The following is a 23,093-nucleotide window of genomic DNA, read 5'->3' as shown; positions in this document are numbered from 1 at the left end:
TTATTATTTGAATGTAATTAAGCAATTAGAAATTAGGCAATAAAGTCATAAAGTATGTTATGGCTACCAGGAATAAATAAACCAGAATATACAGCAGTTTGTACATGTGGCTTCAAAGAATACAATATACAATTTTATTGATACAATAATAACGTCAGCCATAAACACATACAGTAATGGAGTATATATGAATCTATGTGCCATGATAGACACAAATAGTTGATCAATCCCCCAACTTCATAATAATCAGTCTCTTGACATCAACATTCATAAATGCTTGATAGTCAAGTAGATATTCAATAACTTTCCTGAATTAATCTTGATCAAATTATTATTATCATACTTGTTTGGAATAATAGCTTAATTCTCAAGTACAAAAATGTGAATATTGAATTACTGTATACTGGTTGGAACTGGGAATGATTGGCCAAGAATGTATAAATGAGGTTTACACAAGTCCCATGGGGAGAAGAACAGCTGGATTGTGTCCAGTCTTCGTCTGCCAACTCTGTGCCAAAAAGGATGTCCTGCTGGTGCAGGAATGGTTCTGTGCTTAGTGATGCTGAAGTCAGGTCCTCCACTCAAACTTGAACAAAATCTCAAGACTCTGGAACATGGCCACAAGTTGAGGCTTAGATGGGCAGAATCCTAGGAAGTCTGCTTATTTTTTAGCTGCTGTGCGAAATATTCTTTGACATTCAGTGGTATTGACAAATGTCCAACTACAGTATATCATTGTGTTGATTGGCTCAATTACAATTAGTAACTTGTCCCAGAAGTTCTTTTACTTCCATGTATGTCTTGGGCATTATTTTGGTTCACATAGGTCTGTCCGTATGGCAATTGCTTTTCTCATCTACATTTATTCGCCATTGTGGTAAAGTTATGTGATCAGATTAACTGTCAAGTTGCCATGGTCCCAGAGAGCATCACAACTGCTTGAGCAGCACCTCTTAGGTCACAGCATCAGGGCTGGTGATTGGCTGTGATGCCATCAGGGCATCCCCTCAAGGCACTTGCTGATTGGTGGTTCACTTTGGCCTAGTCAATGGCTAACTTCAAACTGGGGTTTGAGTCTAAATGTGCCTCCCTCTTGGAGCCGCTGAGGTGCGGATTTGTTTACTTCATCACTGGAGGTGTCAGATTGAAACCAATTTGTGGTGACTTGGATTGGCACCGGGACATTTTTCTTATTGATATACCATCTCAAAAACCTACCTAGGAAACTGTCTCAAAGAAGTTAAGAATTTCCAGAAGGTAAGTTGAAATTCAAGGTAAGATAAATGTTATTATTAGAATCTTTCTGAACACTTAATTCTAAGCAAAATCATAGCTGTGATACTACATCACTTTAAAACATAACTGCAACATGAAGCTAACAGCTGTTCACAGGATCTGATTGATGGTAAGAATAGTAAACAGCTGCTCAATATTATGCATTTGCTGCACATGTGCATCAATCACCGGTTTTCATCTCTGTGAAGGTATAATGCTGAACTTTCCATAAGAATCTTCTGAATTAAAGGCTGTTTTAAAGTGCACCAGTGAACCTATTCAAATGTTCATGTCATACAATGACCTACATTTCATTTCCAACTTAGTTACCAAGTCATCCCTGTTTCCTGAAACCATACTGCTTCACATCCAGAATGAACATAATATTAAAAAATATGGATGTTAATCTTAAATTGGAAAAGGAAAAGAAGAGAGGCTTGAAAAAACAATCTTTTGAACATCTTATGGGAACCAAAAAACTAAATGTGTAATTAAAAGGTATTTGTATCAGGGAGTTTCTACACAGCACGCAACAGCGTATTTAAAGGACCATCGCTATCTTGATGTTTAAACCCAGCCTTTTGGCGAGCTTTGGATGTATGTGAAGGAACGTAACCTTAAGGGGATGTAGTGGGGTTATCCCAGTGTCCTGGCCAAATTTCCCATTGGCCTTTACCAATCATGGCCTCCTAATCATCTACATCTATGAATTGGCTTCATCACTCTGTTCTTTTCCCCACTGATAGCTGGTGTGTGGTGAGCATACTGGCAGACTATGGCTGCTGTCACCTCTGGTGGTAGTGGTGGAGGGGAGTCCCCATTACCTGTAATGCACTTTGAGTGGAGTGTACTGAAAAGCACTATATGAGTGTAAGGTATTATTATTTTTAAGTATTCCCATTTGGGCTCCTGATAAGCTCAAGTAGCAAAGGCACTCATGTGTAGTTCTGGCTGAGCCCTGCAGTCAGGATTTATTCAGTCTTGATTGACTGATTAAGTCTGTGTCATGTTATTAGTTGACTAAGATTATTCATGCAGTCAAGTGCTGGCTGGGTCATATGGGCTTGAGTTGGCCAGGCATTCTCAGCTTGGAATGTAACAATGGCCTTTCTCTTGGGTGTCTGTGATTTTCCAGGGCTTTCAGTGAGAATTGTGTCACTCTTCTAGGTGATGCTAACTTAACTATAGTCACACTGGGACTCAGAGTATGAATAAGAAGGAAATACCTTGAAAGTCTGCAATCAGTGGGAGCCAAAGCAGATCGGAAAAGAAAAAAAATTGATGGTTTAAATTGAATTAAAAGTATCATCCCTTTAATACTCTGCCTGTGTTTTCTTCGGTGGTTGGATTTGTTAGAACAAGCACCTAATTATCATAGCAGACCTCATTTTGTATTCTACTCGCATCTGCTGAAAAACTAAAAAGCAAAAAAAAACAAGATCAGATATTAGCAACTGAATCAGATTCCCTATGTTTTTTTGCCAGGAGGGCAGGATTGGCACTGATGCAAACATCATAAAATATTTCAGCGATTGCGCAGAGAAAGATAGTTTTAATAATTTAGCATCAAAGATTAAGGATGTTGTTTTCCAAGGTGTCTGTTTGATGGACGTTGCAATGGCTTTTCTTTACATTTCATTGTTGGAGTAGCTAAGCATAACATTTACAGTAGGAGTGAAGAACGGTAAAAGCAAAAGGTGTTGATTATTGTCTCACTGCTCAGAGAAGACTCCACAAAGACCAGAAGACATCTCCTTTCTTGCAGACATGGTAACATAAATGACCATGTGACATAGTGTAATTTAAAAGATTTTCTTTTCTATGCTATTTTTAATAACATGTTATGAAAACATCCAAATTCTGTTGATGGGTCACAAGCTTGCACTGATTTGATGCATCATTCATTATTCACTGTATGTCAGGTTTGCTCAGGATAAAAAATTAGCACAAAACACATTTTCCTATTAGCATTGTGACTCCTGCATCCCTCCAGATCATTTCCATGACAGGCTGAAAATGGTAAGATAGCTCTATCTGTTCATATACAGAAGATTTCTACAGAGCACTTATGGAAGTCTGCAAGCGTGCAGCTCTTTCTCAAGGACTCTCTTCCTCTGCTTCAAGTCCCAAACAGATTAACAGCCTTGGCAAAGCACCATTCCTCATATGCCACCCATCTCTAAAAATTACCATATATTAATACTATTTTCTATCAAATGTGATTGAAACTGCTCAGACAGATTAACAGTTTTCACAGCTCCCATCTCATTCCGTTCTCCTGAAACGGATGTTGCCAGGATTGAAGTGTTCAAGAAGCTGGCTAGGCTATTGAATTACGTTAAAAACACCATCTGTCCAAATTAAAGGGAAGAACTAAGGAAATGTCTCTGGTCTATTTATATAAATCTAAGAAATAGCGTGACTTTCTAATAAAGGAAAATCTTTCATATTTCTCATTTGAAAATGCCCTTGTTTCTTTGGATAGTTACCTTTTCTCTGCTTTTAGTCTGTTCTTAATTCATGCACATTACCCCCCCCGAAAAAACACTGCAAGAATTAATATTCAAGCTCAAGATTTTGGGAGATATTGAAATTTAATTTTCCATTCCCCTTCATTCTAGTTAATATTTTTTATGCTTCCCTTCTTGGTTGACTGTCAGCTCTCACAGTGACAGCTGTGAAGAGCATTGTTTGGTTTGTTTAATGCTCAGAATGCCGCCACAAGAGTTTATAAAGACAATGCAATGATGCAAGGAAAATAGACCACAGACGTGTAAATATACGCAGCATACATATATAGTGGATAACATCAAAATCATATCAAGAAAGGCTCTTGTGGTTGTACTGTATCAGAAGCTTCAAAGTGTTTTGAAGCTGCTCCTCTTTTTGATTCTTTCTTTCAGAGAGAATCATTCTGAAGAGACATCTGGAGAGAAATTCTCTCGACTGCAAAAACAATATGATGGCAGTTCCCGCTGAGAGCTAAATTTGATCATGAAAAATGATGGTTTCGCAGCCAATATACAGTTAGATTCTTTTCCCTTCATGCCCTGTTTTTAATGACTTCATACAACACTACACCTCTCGTTGAAGAGTTACTGTCAGGTCAATTTCCTAAAATCTCCATTAACTCACCACACCTTATTTTATTGTCAGATTTTAAGACAATTACAGCATGGAATCAATAGCACTTTTACTACTTCTACTACTAATAATACCTCACAGATCTTAGGTTTGGGGTTTGTATGTTTCTTCTTGCACCCATGTAATTGTTCTTCAGGTGCTCAGGTTACTGTTTAGGTAAATATTCATTTTATCATCTTATTTGTTTTTGTGTAGCTCATGCAGCTTGTATTGCTGTATATATTGTACCAGAATTATAGAGATTTAATTTTCTGGAAACCTACAGTAGATTGTGTTTTGTGGGTGCTTTCTGGATTCAAAACATCTTGGATTAATGTTGAGTGGAAAAGAGATCTGATCATCAAGACTCCAGATTGTGCAAAAGCTTAAGTAACGAGGGCTTGTTTTTATACTTCTTGCGTGCCTCCTTCCCTCTTTCCTGACACAGGGTATTTACAGGATCAAACAGCCATCTTGACAGACTATTGATGCCAGCTTAGGTCTATAATTTGTCAGGCAAATGGAGGAAACCCAGGATGTTTCCTTAGCCTTTTCTCCACTCATGTCCCTGATGCTCCTTGAAAGGCCACTTTGCCCCACACTGGTTTTGCAAATGGGAACTTCACACTGGGGCCATCTGTTCAAGGAAATGCCAGCTTAATTATTAGGTTTTTAACGTTAATTAAAAGTTGTGAGCCACCAAGATATCAGACTCATGCTGGCAGATTTCCAGTGCTTTGGAATGCAGGAGGAAAAATCAACAGTTTGTCAACAGTTTAGGAAGCAGGATTCTACAAAAAACGGTTAATCCTTTGGTGTCAAAGAGTGCTCATGGCTAGGCTGAATAAATTAACCTCTACTATCTTTTATACTCTAGAACAAGTAACATATACTGCACAGTATCAGCACTGTTTCTTTAAGTGAGTACATATTTGTCCTCAACATCTTTGTCCTCATTCTCTATCAATCATTTCACATCACCAGATATTACAAGAATTACAGATTCTTGCTCAAAGTTGTTAAGTAATCCAGTATTTAATCAGTTCTCATATTCTGAAGATGATAAACACTTGTTTTTAATTTCCCTTTTTTGTATATTTTTTTTTATTTCATCCCCCCTCCCTGACTCTTTCCTGTCCCTTTTTCTCCAAACCAATGCTGTTGTCTCTGCTCCCAGTGTAACTGTCTCTGAAACAACTGTAATTAGGCATAGATTTCTTTACATGCTGTCTGGCTGATGGCCAACACATTTAAAACTACCAATTAATGCAGACATCAGGAATCGTTATTGACAGCCCCCTAGGAGAACAAAAAGAGCTGTAAGACATACAGTATCATCTTTCGCAAATATTTGGTTTACTTTTCAAAAAGAAGATAATTTGTTATTCTTTATACAGCAAGATGTGCCATATCTTTTTGCTCACTCTTTCAAAATCACTATAATCTGTGGTGCTTAATCTGCCATTGAATCATTTCAGCATTGTTGTATTTATTTATTTTGGGGTTTTTTTTCTATTGCCTGTTTGTCTTCTTCCTGTGGGAGTCCATATTAAACAAGCTGTAAAAAGACATCACACCCACTGACTTTTTTAACAAAACTAACCAAAAGAGCATCGCATGCAAATGAGTACACATCATACTATAAGCAGCAAGACTGGTGACACTTCACGTGGTATGAGGCTGTTTTAAAGCAGCGCTCAGCGTTGTGTCTGTGTGTGTTGCATAACTGCAAATCAGACAACTGAAGATAAGAATCATAACTTTACTCATTTAAAATTAAAGGATTGAAATCTATGAGGCATGGTGGTGCAGTGGTCAGTACTGATGCCTCACGCTAAGGCCCTGGGTTCATTTTCAGGCCTGGGTGGCTATCTGCGTTTATGTTCTCTCCATGTTTTGTGTGGGCTTCCTCTGGGTGCTCTGGTTTCCTGCAAGTGTAAAAACATACTGGTAGATTAATTGGCTTTGGAGAAAATAGCCCTGGAGTCTGTGTGTGTCTGTAATCTGCTTTGAACCCGTTGTTTAGTAGGATAGGCTCTGGCTCCCCTGTGACCCCCGAACTGGAAGAAGTGGTTAGAAAATGGATGGATGAATATTGAAATTCTGGATTACGACCACATTGAAAACCCAGCAGCACCAAGTGTAAGATGAATGAACATATACTGTAAAAGACTGTAGAGCTGGAAAGTAAAAGACAAATACACAAATCACAATAAAATGATCATTTTTACATATACAGTATACAGTATATATGTATATATTGCAATCTTTACAATTTTACAATCTTTGTCCTGTAAAATAAATTGATGATAATTAGGGCCATTGAAGAAAAGAAAATGATTTGAACTCAGCTGTTTGTGTAAGAGACAGGACAAATGAGGTATACATAGTCTTTGCTAATATACTCTGAAGATACTTTGGTATGAAGTGTTGATAAAATCGCTTGCCAGCATTGTGAACTCATGACATTTCCCTGTGTCATAAGATTATTGCAGAAATTAAGTTAGAACAGTGGAGAGCGCTTAACACTTCATTCTTGTTCTCTTCTGTGCCCTACTTAGTTTAAAATTTGTTACTGTAGCTTTCTGTAAGACAATGTTTTTGAGACTGGAGAGGACACAAAGGTTATGATTAAAGCATTTAACACGATCCTTGAAGCTTGAAGGAGCTTTCATGTGATCAATTGTTAAAGAATGAACAGAAGCATGGAAATGATACATACAGTAGAAATACAGTACATAAGAAAACAAAGTCCCCCTGGTGGTACCTTCTGTGAATGGCATGCAGGGACCTTTTCCACCTTCCTGTTAAATTCAATATCACTCACTGAGAGCTGCTGAAATAAATAGAATGAAATGAATAAAGTGATAACTGCACAGTTAATCAGTAGTATCAAAATCTGGCCATCTCCTTGCTTCCTAGTTTAAGGCCTAATTAGTTAACGCTGCCAGGGGCGTGATGTTTCTTTTTTAACTTTACCTTAAAAAAACTGAAGGCGATTTTCTGGGAGCACTTTGCAGTTACAGTAAATTGGTATGAAACACTACACATTGCAACACACAGAGGAGCTCCGCTTTTTCATTAAGCCGCTGGCTGGGCTTGCATATTGGTACATGTCTTTGCTTGTCTCTCTCCTAGGTTCCATCTTGCCTGGCAGGTTTCCATGGAAACTAAGGTTAGGGATACCTAATGAGTGAAATGATATCTTTTTGAATGTATTGTCTCTATTTACATCTGTGTATATGAATATACGTCAACAAAGGAAATGATAAATGTTTTTTTTTTCCTTTGTCTAGAGCTCGGCTGTATCCAGAAAGGTTTCAACACCTCATTACTGAGCATTCGTTAAAACAAGTGGCAGGACGTGCCCCTAGGTTGCATGTTCTGAACTGTGAAATGCAACAAATCACACCATAGAGAATTAAACCTGAATACAGGTTCAAATAGCTGTGACTGAGTCTTAGACCTTCTCTGCATTTAATAAAGTAAAAACAAAACCTTTAATGCTAAGAAAGGTATCTGTTCTTGTTTATTAGATCTACAGTATAGCAATATAGATTTCCTATTTTAGATTTTTATTTTGGGTCAAGGACACAACTGAAGAAGGCTAAATGGGGTCACTGAATACTGACTCTTGTTTCTGATCGCTTTGACTTCAAGTTGACTGAAGTAATGACCACAGAGGAAACATCACTCAAAATTCTAAAATTAGGAGAGAATATTGCAACTTTTCACAGTTGTTAAAATAACAAAACATATTAAAACATACCATTTTGATGTTAATTAACTCTAATAGTATAATTCTTATGACAGGGCTTGAATTAAATAGAATCCATTAAATAAATGGTACCATTACAAACCAAACCTGTATGCTAGGGCTCCTGAGAAAGTACTGTACTTCAGAGCAGAATTGGTGAGATGGGGATCGTCTATGTTATGTGAATAAAAAATGCAGTTCATATTCTGTGGCTGGCACTGTAACAAATTCCATTGATGAATAATTGACACCAGCCTGTATTTAACAATCTCTTTCTCCCACACAGTTATGAGCAAAGCCAGCAGTGTTACCAGCGTCTCTGGTTTACATGCCAGAGAAGTACACATTGTCCACACAGAGCAGCAGTGAATATTTAAAAATATGAATTTATTTTATTCATGTTTTCATCTCCTGGTAATGTAATTAGCTGTGACTCGTGGTGTGTTAGTAAGTCAGCTTCACTTACAGAGGTAGGAGACCTCAAGCGATATTTGCTCAACAAAAATGCCTGTAAATTATATCAGTATGCAATTAAGTCAGCATTTAATTATCTAACGGGGGAATTGTACAGGCTGATGTGCTGGAAATGTGGACAAACTGCTCCAGAAAGTGATTCCACAGATTCCACTGATTATACAGACAACCATTTTCATTTGTGGACTATTTATTTCATGCCTTTACTTTGTTTCATATTATGTTGCTGTACAGTATCTAAAATGTGGTACTGAGGAAGCATTTATTTGTACATGTGCTTTAGGGCCACATTTGTATTCTCAAAAAGAGATTTCAAATATCTTTTAAAAACTAAATTTTACTTTTCAGGTGCTATTCACTGTCAATATGAACATACCATACTGCAGCAATCACAGAGTATCGGATTTGTTTGAACATTGTAACCTGTCATCTTATGAAATAACAGTTTTAAAAACAAATTTACAACACTTACACATGTTTATATCGTTTGGCATACATACTTAGACATTTTAAATAACATCTTGAAGACAAAAACAATACCGTTCTTAAAATTCACACAGTCCATAAATCATCTGTCTATAGACATGATTCAAATCCAACTTTAGCTGTGTTAAAAAGTCCTTTGGTGTACACCTTGCACTATCCATTTTAACTGAGTTCAGTTGCAGCTGCGTTGTTATAAAATCTTTGATAAGTTTCTTTTCCCATTAAGTTTGGGGAGTCTTGAAGATTTGTGTAAACAGTTCATTCACTTGAGTTAGTTGGAACTTGCGTGCAGTTTTTAAAAACCCAGTTCTCTTTTTGGCTTGAGACTTAACGATGAAGAATTCTTTTCTCTTTTGCTCTGTGAATTACGCTGTCAGTCTAATTGCAAATTCTTTTTTTACCATTGTATTTTTCTTGTGCACAAACATTAGCCAATTTTAAATATATGTTTTCTAAATGTGCATTTCAGGCTTGCCCCTCGATTATCTGTAAAATATAAGATTGCTCTTTGTATTTGTTCCTGTAAAAAGAATTGAACAAGAAGTGATATTGGTAAAAAGCACTTAGTTCTGTTACTGGTTGTAATCTTCTTACACCATTACAGCTTGGTGATTCTAAATTAGTTTTTTTCCCTCATGGTAAATGTCACTTAAAAAACATTCCTGCATACATTATCTACACATACAGCATGGTCTTGTCAATCAAACTGAACTACAGGATCAATCAGTTCACATTGATGAGTTGCTGTCTCTTTAATATTGTACATTACTTCTAAACATATCTTATACAGTATATTCTTCATTTAACTCTCAATATTACTATTCTTGTTCAAAGGTCTATACAAACTATAATAAACTTCAGGTGTGAAGAAGGCTCCATGGCCAAAACGTTGTGTTCTCTATCTTCTTTTTTTCAGCATGGAATAAACCTATTACTTGTTCCTTTGCAGCCTATGCATGCTGACGCAGCTACCCACCTGAACTAATGTGCTGGTAGCTAAATACATGTACAGTATACACACACCTGTTGTGACACATAGACAGACAAGATATTGAATCCAAAACCTGACACCAGACACCAGAGCTTTGTGTACTTAAATTCAATTGTGTTTTACAGATGTTTAATCTAATTGAAATGTATTAATGATCTCCAGTATGATTTCTAAATTTAGAAATTAGTAAATAAATCTACTGTATATTCATCTTAATACAGTAACTTTTAGTTATGAGTCCTTTGCAATGTTTTTCTCTTAACACAAATCTTATGGTTCTTTCCCTAAATCTTATTTAAAATGATTATTTTCTCTTATACGATTACAATTTAGATACTTATATCATTTTGCATAATATCTAGATATTACACAAACATAATTACCCAATTAATTTTATTTTTCTTTTGTAGTTCTTTCATTTTCTTTAGCATTGTATGCCCACTTACTAATCTGAGCACATACTGTACATTTGTTTACATACCATATATAAACAATTATTTCTTACATTTGAAAGAATTGTTTTTTTTCTGGGCTTAACTTCTTCTCCGTATTATTATAGATTCAAACAAATTCTTCTTGCTTGGTTTAGCACCAGTTGCCCTTTAGAGGCTACAGTAGTTTTAAAGGTGTTGTTCTGTTCTCACACTAGTTTACACACTTCTTTGAGAGTCAGGCTATGTTATGCTTAATTTTCATGTCTGTGCCCTGGATATGATTAAGAATTGCCTAGGTCTTCTATTGCCTATTTTTTATAACTCCAACTCAAGTTCTATAACTTCACCTGGTGGTCATGCATAAGGTATAATGGAACAGTAAGCAGTATTAATGCTTCACTCATTTGTTTTTTCTTCATTTTTCCATTTCTTCATAGTCCTACTGTACATACCCAGTTTCTCTAGTTTCTTTTACTTTATCAATTACCTTTACTTTATCAATTTTACTATTACTCTTCACAGTCATCACCATACTATTTATCTTTTAATCTTATTTTCACATTTATACATAATCTTCTGTATATTATTTTTGATAAATCCCCATCTTTTTCTATTATTTCTTCAGCTAGTGATTCTGCCTGTATACTGTATGTTTCACTTTACATAAATTCAGACTGGCCAGTGTTCCTTCAGTCTTCCTCAATTCTGCAGGGGAATTGAACTCATTCTCGTATCTTTTCCCATGCATGGCTTTGTATCTTTACAAATACTTTGTTACATACAGTATACCGGTATTCCTGATGTTATTCTACTCGAGTTTTGATATTTAATATTATTCTTTCACATGTGCAATTTCATTAGGTGCCATATATACCATAGAATATCCATAGGCTCCATGGAGATATCCATAAAATATTACATTAGAACAGTATATATTATTATTTTTACTATTTTTCTGGTTTGTTTCTTTTACTGCTTCTAATTGCACATCCTTTTTAAAACAAAGCTAATTTCCTATTTAATGTAATGCTATTTCTGGCACTGTGCGACACCTTCCATTTTTCAGAAAGGTCTTACTCAACTCTCTTATCTCTCTGAATGGGCCTCGGCCCCGGCGCCATGCCTCTTCTGAGGCACTTTTTCATGGAAAAGGCTTCCTTTGCCCCTGGTTCTCTTGGCCCCAGCCTCTTATCATAGGCTCTTCTTACTCTTTCTCTTACTCTGAACTCTGAAGTCTGAACTCCGAACTCTTCTAAACAGGCCTTGGCCCTGGCGCCACACCTCCTCAGAGGCCCTCTTCTGTATTACCTCATCTTGCCTCCTCACTGACGTGCACAGAGACATAATCCCTGTAGTTCTCAGATACAAACAACCACCGCTAGTTTTATAAGAGGGTAGTAATTTATCTATGACAAAAATGTCTACTTACCCTCCATTGGAGATAGGAATCAAGACAAGAAACCAGCCTCAGGTGGGTGTCCAGGCCAATGACCCCAGGCCAGAGCCAGATATGTACAAGGATATACTATATATATAAACATATTTTTAGTAGAGCTCTAATAATGTACTGTAGTAACGTGTTTAATGTATAACATATACCAAGATTTATTATTATGTATGTGGACAGTTATTTCTCACATCTTATTATTTATAGTGGAGAGAAAGGCTGAGTCAAAAGTAGACTAACTTTTGTTTTATTGTTCATATACCATGACTGGCATTCTAACAAATTCCCTTATAAATAATTGACAATCATTTCATCTTTTTCTTTTCCAAGTGGCTTGTAACTTCCCTCTCCTTTTAAACCTGAAAACTAAAAAATATGAACACTAAAAAAACAGGACTATTTCATTTTCTATGATCTCCCTTTATACTAAGTGTTTAAAAAATTTCTGTATATTAAAAAAAAGACTGTTTCTTTGTACTTTGATGGCTCTGCAGTCCATCAAGAATTTCCCATGTATACTGTTTAAAAAAACACATTGCACTTGCATATAAAAATTACAAAACTGTATTCATCAAGAGATATGAATGTAAACAATAAGGAACTGCCACAACCTAAAACTGCATACTATAACTGTCCAAGTACAGTAGTGAAAATGTATAAAAATTCTAACCCAACTGCTGAAATTTCCTTTCTCTTCTTTATTAATTTTTTTTTACCTTGTCTGGTTTACATTAAGGGTTAATGAAGCTGCTTTATAAGGTGCACAAACATGAAACAGGATACGTTTTCTAACGTATATTCATCATTACTTTGTTAGTACATGTTTGTGTGGACGTGCTAATCTTTCTTTAAGTGAAAGATTAGATGTAGATTGGGACTGGGAAGATCCCAAGTGGAAGTGTCATTGAATTTTACTTGAGGATAATTTTCATGGCATTCTTGCAGTTCTTATGCATCATTCGCTCTGACATTGTATTCTTCAGGGATCTGTGTGTGCACAACAGACATAGACATAATGCACATGATAGAGTACTTCCACAATTCATGAGTGCACGATTTTTGAATTACACTCTAACTGTCATTCTGCTCTAAGATATATGCCAAAGGAGCTGTACACTGACCCTATATATCAGTATATAAAATAGTAATCCACTCAGCAGGTTGAAATGATGTACTCACATGCACTGCATTATTTATGCAGGAGGGGAGATTAAGCTTTTATCCTTTGATTTCAATTCACTTTAATTCATAGAGAACCTGCTGTGCACAGTAAAATGTAAATATTGATATACAGTTTATATATAGATTTTCAGATTTCTTTAACTAAACTGTGAATCTCCATTGAACTGTTTTTTGTCATCAGATTTAACCAGTGACAGGTACACTTTAAGAGAGGCTTGCAGAAAATCTGTCATAACCTGGCACCATCACCATCATCATTATTATGATTATTGTTGTTGCTTTTGTTTATCCAGGACAATTAACAATATATGCAAATCATTATATTATGTATAAGTACATACCATAGGAATACAATCAAGAAAGTACAATAAATAAATTATAGCAATAGAATGGTAGTAAGGTCATTTTTTATCATGCGAAACATAATAAAATAGCAATTATGTAAATGTAAATGATGTAGTGTAGTTCCGTAGGTATCTATCGTGTGTTTATGTTTATGGTGAAAAGTGCAATGAACAAATTACACACTTCAAGGTACAATTTCCATAAAATGTGTTGTACTGTAGCCTTTCCCATAGAGACAGTAAATTTTCAATATTACATGAGTTTAGATTCATAATTAGAAATACTCCATTATATTTTCTTGTATCCTAAATGTGTTTTTTATCTTAATGTGTATTTGCTGCTTCTGAGCTACTCAGAATTAATAATGGTGATTTGGTAATGGATATTATTATCAATAATCATGTCTAAGGAAACCTGCTAAACATAACTGATTTAAATGTTTGTTTTGCCCTAATTATTAGTATTTATTAGCAATTGTTTATTACTTCAGCAACCATTTTTACTTTTATGCAGTGTTTATTGCAATGGACTTTGTTTAAATGTCTGTAACAGGGAAATCTGTCACATACACAAATCATGAATAAACTTACCTTCATGAAAATGTTATTGCGCACAACTTTGCTTTTTTTCTAAATGTGGCAGAGGTAAATGCAAATTTTATCTCCTGTTACAAAGGATATGAATGAAAACAGGTTATTCATGGTTGTTCAGACCATACAACCTCATTGTTAACACCAACATGTAGACAAAGACTGTAAAATACCAACATCATGTTTATCATTAAACCATCATAATCAGAAGCATGAAAAAACAAGTAAGGACAAATGAAATCTAATGTATGTTCTGCCCCATACCTGATGCTGTTTGAATACTCACTGGTGCTAAATAAGGCCTAAAAATGTAGGGTGGCACAGTGGTTACCATTGCAGCCTTGCAGTATTGGGGCTTTGGGATCAATTCTAGACCTGGGGTGTTACAATATGTGTATGGAGTTCGTACAGCATGTTCTCCCATTGTTGGCAAGGGTTTCCTCTGGGGGCTCCTGTTTCCTCCTACAGTCCAAAGACATGCTGATACTGTAGGTCAATTGCCTACAGTGTGTCTAGTTTCTTGAGTGTGTTTGTGTCTGTATGTGCCCTGCCATGGACTGGCATCTTGTGCAGGGTCACTGTTTGCCCACTGTTTGCTGGTTTAGGCTCCAGCTTCCCCGCAAATGAATAAAGTAGTTTAGGAAATGGATGGATGGATAAATACAATGTGTAGCCATACAGAAAAATATACATAACATGTTTTGACTGAATTTTAGTACAGTACTTTGTCTTTTGCCTGTATTCGGTGCTATGCAACCATGTTAGTACTTTGTCTTGCACTAGATCTCCCTCCCCCTAGTAATATAACTCAGTCATAGTGAGAAAAAAACAAGTAATGAAAAATTTTAAGCAATAAAAAGTAATAAAAAATGCAGTTGGAAAGTCAAATTCGAAAAAACACAAATTCAACTGCCTGTTATCTGTTCTGAGGGAGAGCTTGTTGTTGAAGAAGCAGTAAGATCCAGAGATGATTGCGCTGCAAAAAATAACAGTAAAAAACAACAGTGATGGCAGATAAGAGGTGAAGGAACTGCTCATCACTGGCACGTACACTTCTATATGAGAAGAGTATTACAGATCAGCTCTATGAAGTGCTCCCGGAGTACCAGAGTATTTTGTCTTGTTTGAGTTGATCTGGGCAACAGCAAAAAAAAAAGGATTGAGTTGCTCTTTTTTTAGAGTAGCAACGCTCATTATGGTTAATAACAACAGAAATAATAAGCAATCATGGAAAGGGCAAAGGAAGTTAATAAAAAGGAGTTTAAAACTTGAAAAATACACAACAGACAGTATGAAAAATCCAGCGTCCTAACTGAGGTAGAGTACCACAGCAATAGCTGAGACAGGTACAAAGCTGATCAGTTTGGTCAAGTGTGATGCACTGCATACTGCTTAGATTAGCTGCTTGATTGTTTTTGACAGGCTTTGACAGGGCTTGTCATTCACAGGCCTCGCCGCCCCTGGTGCTTCAGTCTAGTCAGAGGCGGTGATGGGTTCCTGCTCTCTTTCCTGGCCTTATTCTTACTACTTTCTTCACTTATCTCAGGCAGACGTTCCTTCTGATCCGTTGTTCACTGACGAGCTTCAACAAGCAGAGGAGCTTGTACTCACTGCCTGTTCCTCCACCACCTCTTGGTTGGGTAGCCAAAATCGACCTCAGTGGTGATAGATTCCAGGTTACTTCTTCCAGGTTGGCACAGCATCTTCTTTGGCACATTGTGGAATCTCTGTTTCTACCTTCAAACCCTAGGTAGGTGGTCCTCTGAAGCCTGCCTTGGCTATTTTCCAACCGAGAGCCAGTCAACCAAAAGCTTGCATGACATATGTTTTGTATAGGAACTCTGTATGGGTGTAATGGGTTTCCTTTGATCCGTTTATGAGTGCCGTCATCCTCATGCTTGGTGTTAGGTTGCCATTTCCTCAGCCAGGAGAGTTATGTTGAATCAACTTTCAGCATTTATCCGAATAAACTCTTGGGTGTCACATTAATGAGAATTTGACCTAACCAGTGATCTTTTCCTGGGCGAAGATTGCACAAACTACAGACTATTAACATTTCTTGGGCAGGGAATTTGCACACATCTCTTTCTAGCGTATTCACTAAGCTTTAGCATGACACATATTGGGACCTTAATGACATGAAATCATTTTTATAATAGTAGCATCCTAAAACAATGAAGAACAAAGAACATGTCAGTTTGCACATTACTACAGTATGTATCAACCTGTCATTACTGTCTGTGATACTCATGGTCTCCAAGCTTAACATACTGTACACATCACATACAGTATACCCCATAACTCTGTGGACAGGCCTTTTCATATTTCTTCAGTGTAATGTCTTTGGGTTGTAAAAGCATTATGTTGCATGTTTGCATGCTGTGGGATGCTTGAGACAATGGCTGCAGTATATGATAATCACTTTTTGGTTGTTAGATTATAAAAGTTGCAATCAAGCTACTGTATTTACGTTGTACTCTATCCCTAGGTTAATGATTCATAAAATGTCACCTTTGATGCCAGAAGAGGAACACATACCAATGAAAAGACAAAACCTTTAAAACTCGGCTGCATTTCAACTGTGGACACCAAGAGAGCTCCATGAAGAGCATGTGGTTCAGAATGGGTGCTTCCTGTGCTCTCCACTTCCTGTTCCTTTTCACTCTGGTGCAAGTGGCTCTTCCCACCTCCAGTTACAACACAGGCACCAAGCGGGAGATCACTATGGAAGGGGACCTTGTTATTGGAGGACTTTTTCCCGTCCACGAGAAAGGGGAGGGAACAGAGGACTGTGGGAAGATAAATGAGCAACGGGGGATCCAAAGGCTAGAGGCTATGCTGCTGGCTCTGGACGAGATCAACAAGGACAATAAAATCTTACCTGGCCTCAAACTGGGTGCCCACATCTTAGACACCTGCTCAAAAGACACCTATGCCCTCGAACAGTCCCTAGAGTTTGTGAGGGCCTCCCTGACCAAAGTAGATGAGACAGAGTACATTTGTCCTGATGGCTCATATGCTATTCATGATGACTTCCCTTTGGCTATCTCTGGGGTCATTGGTGGCTCCTACAGTGATGTCTCCATTCAGGTACTGAAAATAATTTACTTTTTAATTCTTCTGTTTTAGTAATTCTATATGGTTTTATGAGATGAATGCTTTAATGCTTGACCTTGCTAACTTGTCTGTTCCTATGCTTGGCAGTGAAGCAATAAGAAAACAGCACATGGCAGGGGTATTACTGGCTAAGAGTAAAACCTTGCTAGGTTGGGCTTGGTGTAATTCAGTATCTTTGAAAGCTGAAAGGGAAAAAGGACAATGTTTTGCTTTCAATGATCAGACATTACTGCAAGAAGATGAATTCTGTGAGTTGTTAACCTTAATCTAGTCCGTCAACAAATTAAATAGTACATCAATTGATATACAGTATTCTAAAAATGAATTTCCTCCTTTAAAAAAATTAATAAAGAAGTTGTGTAAACCGCATGCAGACTCCATTCTGGATTTCGGCCTGGATTCTGTAATGACATTTCTTTGAGAGGTTAGTATTGGCATGTTTTTACACTTGTGCCCTGTCTTTGGGAAAATCCTATACAGAGCTACTCAGAGCAAATGTAAGTAGATGTGAAAGCCAAACTGTCTAGCTTCTTGCTAAATCTTCCCAGTATTTAACTGAATTTATACTATTTAGTTTTCACAAATACTTAACATAAGAGAGGAGACCATATGACCCATCAACATTAATTACTATTAATTGATCCAAGGATCTCATCCAGCTGTTTCTTGGAAGAAGAGAGAGTTTCACCCCTTGCATACCTTTTTTAGTCTGTACATGGAGGGTTGCAAACAGTAGGAATTTCCACAACATTAAGATGAGAATACTCTCGTGATGAATTAGTCGTATCATAGTGTCATTTGCTTCTGTGATGTATTATGCAATGGGATAAAGGAAGAACGCTATAACAGAAATATTTTATTTTATGCATTTATTAGCCAGATCTAAGCTAACCAAGATTGCTGTTTTGAAGAGCACAGTGTCAATACGATGTTTAGTTGCATGCTGGAACAATAGTAAAAAAAAGTATTGCAATGTAACAAAAGCCTAAGCATCATCTTGATCCATCAATTTAATTCAGATGGGTTGGAAATTGAAAATAACCTTGATTTAAACATACTGTCTCTACCTCTTAGCCATATGTTCAATTTTGAAAATGTGTTCTGGTGATTCATATTATGCTTAACATAAGCGCACAGATATTGCAGCTGTTTCCTGAATAGCAAAAAGGATAAAATTATTTGATGAAACATTCAATAACAATTAGAACTGCTACTGTGTAATTGGTCCCACACGGCCCATTATTTTGTTGTTTCCTCATCAGGTTGCCATTCATCATAAATTCTCCCACATTCCAAGTGCAGCTTCCTAACCTCTAAATCTCAAGGCTTCAAGCTGTGAGGACCTGTTAAAACATGATAGACCTGTATAGATGATGGAGAGAGTCATAGACAGAATTAAATTAACATTTTAATGAACAGGTTTACATGACTGATGTTGGACAGGGTAAAACCACAGTGTTCTAAAACATTTACACAGTTCTTCCCAATATTTTATGGTACATTTTGTAAGTGTTGTTTCAGGTGAGCCAGATAATAAGAAGATTCACTCTTCCCACTGTATTGTAGCCTTGAGCTCTGGAATGAAGGCTAGGAGCCACTAGATCCTCATTTCAACTATCAGCTTGATGCATGACTTTTTGCATTAACCCCTGGCTATGATTATTGCAATTTGCTGTTGTCTTATACCCCTGTGTGACTGAAAACAATTTGAGCTCCACAGTCAAAAATGTCATATTCAATGCTTTTAATACATTTCTGTTGTCTGCTGCAGGCATGAGAACACCGTAAAACACTAGATTTAGCTCGCCTTTAATGAAACAAAGGAGCTAATCTATTTTTTACTGTATTATTGGTATATGAAAAAAACTTGTACATCATGGAGTTTTAAACCATAATCCATAAATCATTTTACCATTTAAACAGATGTTCAAGAGGATATCAGACTTTAATCTTATTCACTAATAGGATGCTGTCAGCCTCATTATTACTGTCCATTTGCCACTTACTCAGCCAGCTGAGCTACATTAAACTAACTTTCAAGGAATTTTTCATAATAAACATTATTGAACATTATTGTCACGTCACCAAACGTTTGAAATTTGACCAAACTACTGAAATGGTTTAATAGAGGAGCAGATCAAATTGTAATCTCCTGCATACAATATATAAATATCTCACCTCCTGAGCCTCTTTGTGTATCTTTTATCACACCCTTCCCTCGAACCCATCTTCACCGCTGCAGCTGCTCCCTGGCTCATTCTGTGCAAAGCAAATTCTCTGTAAGTCTTGTCCTTACAGTCAGGTTGCCCTTTTCTCACCCAGGAAAATTACACCACACAAATGTCAAATGCACTATTCCTAGAAATGTTCTTGCATTATTGCAATAATCAAAGTTTGATTGAACCTCTGAAAGTTATATTACAGCAAAGGGGATCATGAAGTTTCTTTAGCTTTACTCAACAAGTAATATACTGTAACTGTAAGTCTCATGTATATTTTAAGTTAAAGATTATTTTTATACTACTTAAAACAGCCTTTCCATTTTTTGAAATCTATTTATGAGGTAGTGTTAGATTTGAGTTCAGTGGCCCTTTAGTTCAATGCACTGGGAGTGAAGCAGTAATCATAGAACACAACAGAATGACAGTTCAAAATGTCACTAGCACAGAGGACTGTAAATGACAATTCCTCTGCCATCTGACTTCCACTCTTGGACATGCCTGTAATCCATTGAAACCGTTATATTAAAGAAAAGATGGTTCATCCTCTTGTGATGAAGCTAACAGCTTATGGATTTTATTATTTCATTATACAGGGATATTGAGACAGCTGATCACCTTACAATCACCTGCACTACTTACACAAGGTTTTATTAAGATTAAGCTGTTTGCATGAATAATATTTCAGCTTGAAATGAATCACTGAAATACTGTGCTGTTGAAAATTAGATATTAGGTATATACTTTAGAGACTGAGGTTTGTTATAGATTCTGGGAAATGCCATTTTAGGTATCACAATATCAAGGTACTTTTTCATACGTGGGATACATTTGTGTGTTGTGGTACATTTAGGAAAATTTACGAGTAGATTAGCATGTTATGAAAAAATGTGTACTTTATCTTATCTATCTATGTTTTATCTTATCTAAGCTCTATGTTTTAGAGCTTATTGATGTACAAAATTCAAAATCAAGTTTCCAAAAATCTCTAATGAATTACTGTATCTTCCTTTATATTTAAGGGAAAAAACATTTTTTATTGGCAAAAAAACTTATCATTCTCATTATTTAGAAGTTAAAAACATTTTAAAAAGGTTTTCTCCACATAATTTATGAACATCCCATTGTTGTTCTAATGTAATTACTTTTGGAATTTATTAAGAGACATACTAAGACTTAAGCTCTTATTCTTCAGTTCTTTTGTTTGTATTTTTTTCATTTTTTGGGTACCCTGGCCCATTATTTCATAAAATGTCCAAAGGTCAGAATAATAGTATTAAAAATTAATTCCATATCATTATCCATTTCTATTTTGTACTTTTGGATATTTACAACCAAAGTTATCATGGTTTTAAGATTTCCAATATGGATTATGGTCCAAAGGCTGTTTTTAATTTTTCCCATAATAGTCTCTGGGCATCCCTTCCTCTGTTGTAGACTATAGACAATCCATTTTGTCATTTGTTTTTGAGTTCCTTCCAGCATCTAACCACTTGAACCAATCCATGTCAATAAAATGTGAATAAAAAGTAAGTCTCCTCTTTCATTGAAAGAAGCATGTTTTTGAAAAAATATTTTTTATGCAGTGCTTCACAAATCTTGGTCACATAGGGCACTGCTATTTCCCCCCAGTAAAACACAGGGCATTTTTAGAAATGCTCTTGAGATAAGTGACTGTTCAAATGCAATTACACTTAGAATTTTGCATCTTAAGAAGTTAAACAGCACTTTTCATAAAGATGCTCATACATACAGAAACGAATTAATTTCAGAACTAAAGATATTCTACTGAGATGTGAGACCAGAGCACTTTAAATATATTTGGCATTTGCTGAGGGATAATTCCTTGTGGTTAATGCTGCCTTGCAATCAAGACATACAGTACACAAACATGGCACTGACTTGCATAAACACCATACACTTCGGTATTAATTGGAAGTGAATACGGTGTTTGTGATTACAGAGTTAGTACGTGGATGCTCCAGGCCAGTCAATTATATTCTAATTCCATGTGCATGTGAAGCCAATCATTTCTGTAGTGTTTGTGCTTTTTACTTCAACAGCTGTTCCCTAAAAATAACAGGTGGATTATTTAATAAGCAAAGATCTTAAGAGGTAAGAGGTGAGTGACCATGCTGATGCACAGAAAGTTCAGTTGTTTGGGAGTATTCGGATGGTGTTGTTCTGGCTTCTGAATTCATCCCCATGTGTCCATTAGATATAAGAAACAAGGGCTTCTTTGTAATGCAAATGTTATGGGCACGTCTGGAAAACGTCCATAGAAGATTACAGAAAATTGAAGAAAGGGAGGAACAAGTTGAAGCTGTTGTGGTGTTTGAGCGTTCTTCATTAAAAGTGGGAAAAAAAGATTTCCTTGAGAAGACTTCAAAAAGGTGCTGCTTATTATGCAGTGAGTTTAAGCTGCTTCTGAACTTGATATTTTAAGCTGAAAGTTTCAGCACATTTACAAACACTGTGCTGTTTGCTAATTAATGAAGTGGAGGTGAAACAAACCTTCTCAAAAGAAGGGGCTGATAAAAGTAAGTCAGAACATATGCGCAAAATCTGTGTGACCGCCAATTCATCCGCAATTCTGCATAGTTCATTAATGATTTAGAGTTTAAATAAAATTGAAGAGAATGGTTTCAGGGAAAGGAGTTAGAATTTTTTTTTAACTTACCTGCTTTTCTTCTCTTTCTGGAAAATGCTACAACTTGTCAAGTGAAATAGACTGGTTGTTGATCAGTTACTGTTCTGTAATCACAGCATCAAGGTCGGTTGATCAGGCGGGGTTCTTTAGAAGTTTGGTTAGTGTTACCAATGGTGCTCACAATTTCATTCAAAAATTATACATAATATATACTGTATATATATTCCCCTGTACTTTCACTGTTTAACAGTTTGTGTATGGTCCTTCCCTTTTTTACAATTCAGTCTGTAACTTTCATGTGTACTTACTCATCAGGTATACAGTACAAACTGTACCTGTACACTGCATTTATGCCCATATATGAAAGGATTAAATTTTCCCTGAATTCATACAGATGTGGATTCAGAGAAAAGTGATTGCTCATTCTTTTTTCTTTCATGGGCCCAAGTGATTACTACTGAATATTGCTTCTAACACTTTTCCATGTGATTGGAATTGTTGATGCTGAAGTGCACCCGCTAACCTGCTGGGATTTGCAGATGGACTTTTCATGTTAAAAAATAACATGACGTCTTCAAAAATGTAGTTTCTTTGGTACCTTAGTTCAAATATTTTTATTCATACTGCTACTTTCTTCTAAGTTACTTTCTTTTCTTGTGCTTTTAGCTTATTTTACCAGTTGTAGAAATAATAAACTAATGGTGACCATGGTAATAATCAGTACACTTTGCAAAACTAGTTCACTTAAAGGTGTATCAGTTAAAGTTTTGCAGCAAATGGGATCCAAATACTTCATAATGCTAATTTAGTTTGAGAATCTAAAAGATAACATAAATATGTATTAGGTACAGTACATGCCATATATGTATGGGGGTGGCACAGATGGTACTGAAGACTGTTGCAGTGCTGGGGCCCTGGGTTCAGATAGGAACCTGGGGTACTATCTATGTGGAGTTTTTATAATCTCCCTGTGTATGTGTGGGATTCCTTCCACAGTCCAAAG

At 36.3% G+C, this 23,093-nt stretch overlaps 1 protein-coding gene across 2 annotated transcripts in view; it reads left to right on the top strand.

Moving 5' to 3' along the window:
* Window positions 1-23,093, top strand: part of LOC148835231 (metabotropic glutamate receptor 2-like) — a 62,571-nt gene that overhangs the window by 14,972 nt on the left and 24,506 nt on the right. For both annotated transcript variants that reach the window (XM_088916842.1, XM_088916841.1), the window contains exons 2-3: window positions 15,651-15,854; window positions 16,593-17,194. In XM_088916842.1, the coding sequence (XP_088772968.1) occupies window positions 16,706-17,194 (489 nt within the window). In that variant the 5' untranslated portion in view covers window positions 15,651-15,854; window positions 16,593-16,705. The remainder of the gene's footprint in view (window positions 1-15,650; window positions 15,855-16,592; window positions 17,195-23,093) is intronic.

The sequence above is a fragment of the Atractosteus spatula genome, chromosome 5 (assembly GCF_055471065.1).
Source record: "Atractosteus spatula isolate fAtrSpa1 chromosome 5, fAtrSpa1.hap1, whole genome shotgun sequence".
In the NCBI taxonomy this organism is placed as follows: Eukaryota; Metazoa; Chordata; class Actinopteri; order Semionotiformes; family Lepisosteidae; genus Atractosteus; species Atractosteus spatula.
This window is presented reverse-complemented; position numbering and strand designations above follow the sequence as displayed.